General features: G+C 35.6%; 1 protein-coding gene across 5 annotated transcripts in view; it reads left to right on the plus strand.

Annotated features, from left to right (window-relative positions):
* LOC107755544 (MAP7 domain-containing protein 1-like) overlaps nucleotides 1–8,641 on the plus strand; it is a 44,716-nt gene continuing 36,075 nt past the window's right edge. For 3 of the 5 annotated variants that reach the window (XM_016572413.1, XM_016572420.1, XM_016572425.1), the window contains exon 1: nucleotides 1–420. In XM_016572413.1, coding sequence (XP_016427899.1) covers nucleotides 357–420 — 64 coding nt within the window. In that variant the 5' untranslated portion in view covers nucleotides 1–356. The remainder of the gene's footprint in view (nucleotides 421–8,641) is intronic. The other 2 variants (XM_016572438.1, XM_016572447.1) reach the window with 1 other exon arrangement.

Genomic DNA, 8,641 nt, shown 5'->3' on the forward strand with positions numbered 1-8,641 from the left:
TCAGCTCACAATGAGCCGCATGCCATCACCTTCAGAGCGGCAGAGGGAGCACACAGAGGCCGCGTCCGCTGTGTGCCAGAAAGTTTATTCAGTCTCACCGCTCAACCAGGCCGGGACAAATTTACAGTTTTATGATTGGACTTTAATCACGGGCTTTTCATGCATCAATCTTATCCATAATAGTTTGCCAAGACCCTTCAGTTGATTGTTTGGGGGATTTTTGTGCGCTGAGCAGAAACAGGGATCGGTTTCGTGTGCCTGTGGAAATCCGGAGCGATCGAAGAAAGTTTCTCCCAGTTTCACGGAAGGAATGAATACATTTTAGAGAGGAAAATCCGCATGATTTAACGACAAACATGGAATTCAACCATCGTGACACACAGCCGGGGATAAATCAGTTGACACCTTCAGAAGAATCACGTAAGTCGGCGTTCATGTTTCATTAGTAAATCAATATTTTACTCCTGATTTATGATGGGTGTATGAAAATAGTCGAATAGAGAAGCATTTATCTTCCACCGACAATATCCGTTCATTATGATAGTATCATAGCAACGATCAACTGTTATTTAAGGTAAGGTGTGCAGTTACACATCCCGAAGTTAGCTTATTAAATTTGAAATAATAATGATAAATAAAATATAATATATAATAACGCTAGGGCTTCCGCTGTTCTAGAGTGGTATTCATTTATTTTGCATTAAATCTTTATTAATTTATTTAATGTGTATTTACGTTAATTATGTAACTTTGTATTTATTTATATATATATATATATATATGTATGTTTATTTAAAAACAGACTGAGAAACACGTATTTACAATAAGGGTTTTGAGTTTTTGTGTATTATGTCAAACTATCCAGGTTCCTATAGTATCTTTTTATCCACGGCATGACGTGTTACAGTGAATTAGCCTCAATCGTGAGATATACACACGGGAATTTCACAATCCATTCAGACTGAATGGACAACGAATTATATATTTGAAGTAGGCTATTAATATTCATAATGTTTCACAGTACTATCTATTAGTTACAAGCTATCCAGCGATGATCTGCCTACTAGCATGATGTTTTGTTGTCATTATCTGCGGATGTCATGGATTATTGTGACACTTTATTACAGTGCACCGCCCCATTTTTCTGACATCACTCTTGCAGAATAACGTCAGAATACAAAATGATTAAAGACGAATTTCAGTTGATCCCTATGATTGATTCATCGTCAAACACTTCTGGTCACATGCAAGGGGTTTCTAATGAATCTGCTGACTACATCATCTTGCCAGTGACACCATAGTGACCCAATAAATAGAACCATATGATCTTCAAAGTGATTTGGATGATACATTCCCTGGTAACAGCAAGTCTGTGCAGAAAGTCACTGAGTTAGGATACACCCTGCAATTGTGCTTGTCCTGATAAGCATGAATATACAGTAACATGACAGTTGATTTATTTCTCAACTCAAATTACAGTCATTTAATGGATCTGCTGAGAAGACGGAGTGGATCTTTAGGTCTTGGGGTTTGGCTGTTGCTTCTGAATGGGAGGGTTTGTTATGTAACATGGAGCCCTCCTGCAGCATCATAAGATGTTGCTATCTTTTTGTGCTTTTCTCTGGCTTGAGATATAAGGATCCTGATCATCCTTATAACTGAGCATTGGTCTGTTCTTCATCAAATCTTTCTTCATCAAATTGCTGAATATCAGCAATATGTTTTTTTTTTTGGTTGGAATGACTAAAAGTCATTCAGAAGTAATTGGAATTCATCATCCATTTGCTGCAGATGTGTCATTTCTTGTCGTAGTGACTGGTTGAGGATCATGCCTATGAATGAGGTAAATATAATTGAGACTAGGTTAAAACATTTTTCGACTATACACTTGCAAAACTTCCTAACTGAACATTTGGCCTAAAATGGACTTGAGTTTCTTTCTCAGAACCTGAAGATACCGCTTTTGTGTTTGTGTCCTTTACATTGAGGACTTCATTCACTGTCGACTCACTGTTACTCATTAACTTTCTTTTTATCCTTCATCCTTTTATCCTTCGGTTTGTGCCTTTTGACTGAATATCTGCCTTTCATTGTCTTTTCATTTTATACCAAAGACAAAACAAGACACGTTGCATGCTAGTGCACACTTAGGAGCCCATTATTCAATTGTTTGAGAGAAAACACAAAGTAAATTTAAGTTCTCAATGTTAATAGCATGCCCTGAATGGGAGCTGAGGTGTTTTTAGTTTGACGAGGTCTGCTCTGTTGAGTTCTGCCCTGTCAGGACTTTTCAAGAGCACCTTCTAATCTCTCTTTTCTTTAGATCTGCATTCAGGAACGAGTGCTGCTCGTTTCCCCCCTCCTTTCGTTTTACACCCTCAACTATCGGCACTGTTTGGTTGTCTTTCGTTATATTCTCTCTTTGCTAACCAGTCTCTAGTGTGCTTGAATCATTAAGATGCATTCAATAAAACCACTTCACTGAACACTAATTCAGCCACATTAATGAACCATTTCACCTGTTTGGTTGTTTTATTTATAAATCGAAAGGTAACTACTGAGAATTGAAATGAGTATCTGGCCGATATCTAATCACAATAATGCTGATATATGAAATAATAAAAATCACTGATAGCGAATGAGATGTAGCCTATATGGATTTGGTGAATTTAATTAAATACTTATTTTACATAATATTTACTCAAGATTTGGAAAAATGTTTTAAAAATTTCTGAAATATTGATTACATATAATAATTTGAAACAAACAATAAAAAAACTTTCACAAATATTGTCTGATTAGTGAGCCAGACCAATATATCGGCCTATTGTTATTTCAGGACAATTTACTATTTTCAGTGTAAATGAAGTGCAAAAAAGACTGTTTTCAGCAATGTTTTATTACTTATGAAATCAATGTTGACTTTTTTTATTCATGATAATCCCAAAGCACCATAGTGTTCAGGTTTCAACAGAACATTAAACATGTTTGTCAAGAACTGTGTGTTCTCGTTGTGGAGAATGTGCCAGTATTTACTGTGATCAATAAATGTAGGTTGCTGTTAGTAAATGGTTATCCATTTGAAATAGTATATTTGTCCAAATATGTCATTCAGCAGTTCTGTGATCAAATAGAGGCAATTCAATCTGCTTAAAAGCATTCTGTATAAATAAGACTTTGTTAATAAAATATCAAAAATCTTGCAGTGAGGCAAAATGACATTTTCAGTTATACCTTCAACAAAAGAAAAATCATTAGACCTAAATAAATTTGCTCAGGCTGTTGCACAAAAAAAGCTTTGCATTTGGGAGCATGATCCATGACATGTCCATGTCAGCTCTGTGAAGGCCAAAGAGTTTGTCAGACTGACAGGGGCCAGTTTGTGTTGTGTAACATGTAACAACCCCCAGCACACATTCTTATACACACACCCCTCTCTGTCACGCCCGTGAAACAATATCATTCAGTTTCAAAACCCTGAACCAAGAGGCTCTTATGTAATGAGCAGAAAATGACCCCTTTTTTGGGATCACAACATTAATGGTTTTGTAACAGAAGGAAGAAACCACAACTTTGAAAAATATAGTGTGCACTACTTAGGGTGCGTTCACACTTGTAGTCTGGTTTTCTTGGTTTGTTTGGTCCAGACTTAGCGTTCACACCGGCATTTTTGACAGCAAACCCTAAATATACTGAACCTAAAGGCATAGTGATGCGTTCAAAACCTGATTGATCGGGATGAATGACTTATTTAGTTACGGAACTCACCGAACACCGAAAAAAGGGTGTGTTCGACTTCAAGCTTTAAGTCGAATACACCTATGCCGTCTGCTGGACTAAGCGCGCTCATTGTTATGTGTACTAATGATTTTATTTTATTTTTTGTTGCCCATCAAAGTTCAATACAGGCATCAGAACCACGTCTCCTCGCAGCTTCGTCTGTGTGTGTGACGGTGGGATTCCTGCCACTGTTTTAACTCCTTAACACATTTTATAAGTTCTTCACAAGTTCTCAGCTGGTCAAAATACCATCATATGTAGGCTACGCACATACAATAAATGCATTTAGCCCAACACAAAGCATTGTTTTGGCTGTTCCGTCACGAAATCTATGCCATAAAAGCCGACCAATCAGGTTGTGAACATATCCCTATGCCTTTAGGTTTGGTGTTAAAATGCCAATGTGAATGCTAAGTGGACCAGGATTAAATGTTTTTTTTTTTTTTTGGTCCGAACCGAGCTACAAGTGTGAATGCACCCTTAAGCGGTCTCGGTCTGCTTGTTTGGTGCGCACCAGGGTTCGGATGGCAGCGTTCACACTTATGCCTTGTCCAAATACCCGCACTTGCGGTCTTTGCACTTGACCACTTGACTACTTCTATGACGTATTTCCTTTATTTGGTCCAAGTGTTCAAGTAAGCATGAAGACCACAAGTGAGTGTACAACTTTTCATTACCTGATGGGACACACTTATAGTGTTGTAAAAACGCAAGTGTTTACAGAGATTTATTTTTATTTTCTATATTTTACATTTTAAAATCAACTTCTAAATGTCTGTTCAGCAGTCCCTATAAAAGATGACAATTTAATTTTGTGGTGCTTCTAATTAAGTGATACAAAGTAGTTGCAAATGTTGTACAAAATAAATATCACCACTACTCATCTTTGCACCAATAAAAATGTAAAATACACTAAGCCTCAAATAGCGCTCCGTAGCGGTATTCAAGATAGTATGCATTAAGGGCACTGCACTTTGACGTTTTTAAGACCTGGGGCAGTCTTGCGCACTTATTTCCTGTCGTGCGCACGCGCTCTCAAGTAGAGGTCTGCGCGGGACTGTTTTTTTAGTCCCGCTCCCGCAAGGTTATATTCTGCACCCACCCGCTCCCGCTATATATTCACTCTTTGTTCACCCGCTGTCCGCTTAGAATAATTTTCTTCCCGACCCGACCGTTCCCGCTAAATTTAGATCTTGTTTCCAGAATCTCACATTTCAATTTCTGCTACTGAAAGAGAGATAGGCTGACAAATAAAAGTGTAGTCTGCACAAAATTGTATGTTATTTTATTCGTCTTGTCAAGAGTCTTGAATTTATTGACTTTGACTTGAATTTATATGAATTATCTTAAGACACAAAATTTGTTTAATATTTTATGCAACACAGTAGGAAAAAAAAAGTGTCAGAGAAAATAAAAAATGTTGTACAAAAATTGTATTTCTTATTTTTATTCGTCTTGTCGGTATACAATTCGTTTAACATTGACAACACAATAGGGGAAAAGTGTCGCAGAGAGAAAAAAAATAAAAATGTAGGTTGTACAAAAATAGCCTATTAGCTATTTTTATTAGTCTTGTCAAAATACTAAATTCATTAGACATTTTTCTGTTAACACAGTAGGAAAAGTGTCGCAGAGAAAAATAAATAAACATCTTTCATTTAAAATTATAGGCTAAGCAAAATATAAACAAAATATTAGCTATTTTTATTCGTCTTGTCAAAATACTAAATTCGTTTGACATTTTTCTGTTAACACAGTAGGAAAAGTGTTGCAGAGAAAAATAAATAAATACGACATCTTTCATTTAAAACTATAGGCTAAGCAAAATATAAACAAAACCGAGTTGAACGTCCTTCAAGGACAGCGCATCTACACTTTGCTCCATCCTTATTCTGCTCTGTCACTCATCGACATAATACGGCCCTCAGACAGAAAAGGCTTTCTGTCTGAGGGCCGTATATTTACCACAGGTAGCCTACAGCCTGCTCTGAGCATCGTTATGCACATGCTGCACACAGACCACGCAAATAAAACGCGTGACGTTTAAAGCATGCGTGCAGCGCGTGCATAACAGTCCTGAGCGCAAGCTGTACCGGTGGTCAATAAGAATAAAGCGCAGATATGCTGTTCTAAATAGACGTCGGGAACGGGATATTGTTAGAACGCCCGCTCTTGTTCAAATTACACCAGAGTTACCGACCGCTACCACGTTTTATTCGGGAATTTAATCCCGCGGTGCAAAAAATCCGGTCGGTTCCTGCGGGAGAGCCGCGGGAATGCAGACCTCTACTCTCAAGTGGCCAAGACGCAAGTGTGGGTATTTGGACAAGGCATTTCTCAAATGAACCGCACTATCAGAGCAAAAGAGTTTGTTTTAATCAAACCAAACATAACAAGTATGAACACACCCTAAGATAACATGCCGTCCCATTAGGTAATTGGCACATTATTTAGTTCCTTTATAGTGGTGGGAAATTTTGTTATTAAATGAGTGCCGACAGCCTACAGGGGAATGTGTTTAATTGGCATAACAATCAGTTGATAATTTTTTTTAAAATCCCAACCACAGGCTTTAATACTGACACACATACACATATGCACTAGTGATAACTGAAGCACATTCAGCCCGAGGAATATATGTGTTTCTTTACTGCATCAAATCTGGCCTAGAAAATGTGTCTCTGGAGTAATTAATCCTCTCGGAACGTTTGAATGTTGTCAGACCCGGAAAATGGCAAGGAAATGTGAAGGAAAGGGATTTTCAAGGCCACATACTGTACTCCAGATTCTTTCTTAATATAGATTTTGTTTTTTTCTTTCCTTGTATTCATAATAGAAAGGTTTGACTCTTGATAATCCAATTTGCATGACCTCAAAAATATTGCACTTCACAAATGGTTTAATGTATTCATCCATTTTGCTTTCCACAATGCATACAAAGGTTTGCACTGAATAAAGGATCTGGTAAATCCTCTGTTTAGCAGTAGCTGTGGTAAACATTTGACACTACATAACAAATATGCGGCAGTTTACAGTTGTTGGGAAAAGGGATAGTTCACCCAAAAATAAGCTTATACTGACCTTCATTCTAAACCTATGGAGATGCTTAGGGGACATGGTGATGGAAAGAAAAAAAAAAGGAAAAATGGAGGATGAATGATTTCAATGCTTGTGAAACTTGTGCTCTCTTGCAAAAGTATTTCATTCCCAGAGAAACTTTGCATTGGCTCATAAAACATTTTGCGTACCTCTTTTTCCCCTATAGGGGCCTCGTATAAACCTTTATGACTTTCTATCTTCTGTAAAACATAAAAGAAGATATTTTCAAGAATGTTTGATTTGTCCATAATGTAAGTCATTGGGGTCAAAAACAATGTTCGACCACATTCATTTTATTGTATGCATTTACATTTACATTTAGTCATTTAGCAGACGCTTTTATCCAAAGCGACTTACAAATGAGGACAATGGAAGCAATCAAAATCAACAAAAGAGCAATGATATACAAGTGCTATAACAAGTCTCAGTTAGCTTAACGCAGTACACGTAGCAAGGTTTTTTTTAAATAATATAATAAAAAGAAAACAGATAGAATAGAAAAAAAATAGAGCAAGCTAGTGTCAGAGGCCATTTTTGCTTTTATTAATTGTATAATAAATGAAAAGAAAACAGATAGAATACAAAAATATTAGAAAGCTAGAGTTAGTTTTTTTTTTTTTTAAAAGAATAGAATTAGAATAGAGAGTGCTAGAGTTAGAGGGTCAAATAAAGATATAAAGATAATATCTATATTATAAAGATAATATAGACACATTTAATACAAAACAAAACAAAAAACACAGAACCATAAAATTAAATAAAATTTCAAATTAAATTATTTCAGCTAGTTGTCAATATTTTTTTAGATTAAATAAACTAAAACTAACAACTTAAACTTAAAAAAAAACTATATAGACACAGGAAAAAAATAAACTCAATAAACTTTAACTAAACTTGATAAAAACTATATAGACACATTTAATACAAAGCAAAAAACACAGAACAAATAAAATAAAATTAAATTAAATTAAATTTCAAATTAAATTATTTCAGCAAGTTGCCAATATTTTTTTAGATTAAATAAACTAAAACTAACAACTAAAACTTAAAAAAAAATATATATATATATATATAGACACATGAAAAAAATAAAAAGGACAAAAACACACAACAAAATTACTAAACGTTTAACTCAAATTAAAATGAAAGCTAAAATGAATTCAAAATTGCCAAATAATCAATGACAATAAAACAACACGGGTCTCAAACTGTGCTCAGACACCAAAGACTGCAGTCAAAAGTCAGATATCTCAAAATTAACTGAAAAATTATATTTGAAAAATCTAATTCTCTTAAATCTGAAATATTTCAGCTATACTATACATGTTCATTTTATTCACTCTTTGCATTTTTGTCTATTTCTCCAAAGGAATTGAAGGGAAAAAAAACATCTGAAACTAAGCTGATACCTGAATGAAACGTAAATGAGATATCCTGAGCTTTGAAAGAGCAACTTTTGAGCAATGCCATTTTCCGTTGGATATTTTACCGCAAAGTATTTGGGAAAGAGAAAGAGAGAGAAACAGCAGGCGTATGAGTGTATCGATGTAAATGTATGTGTGTGTGTGTGTGTGTGCGCGTGTTAGAGTAAGATGGAGAGAGTGCTTTGCGTGAATGTGTACTCGGATGATAAGGAGGGTAATTAATTTTGTTTAATTAATTGCTACAATGCTGTTATCATCACAGGAAGTGAAGAGCACAACTTCTACTGTTCTTAAGCGGCAAATCACACACACACACACATACACATACACATACACAC

This window comes from Sinocyclocheilus rhinocerous, unplaced genomic scaffold (assembly GCF_001515625.1).
Source record: "Sinocyclocheilus rhinocerous isolate Xijiao unplaced genomic scaffold, SAMN03320098_v1.1 scaffold11, whole genome shotgun sequence".
Classification (NCBI taxonomy): Eukaryota; Metazoa; Chordata; class Actinopteri; order Cypriniformes; family Cyprinidae; genus Sinocyclocheilus; species Sinocyclocheilus rhinocerous.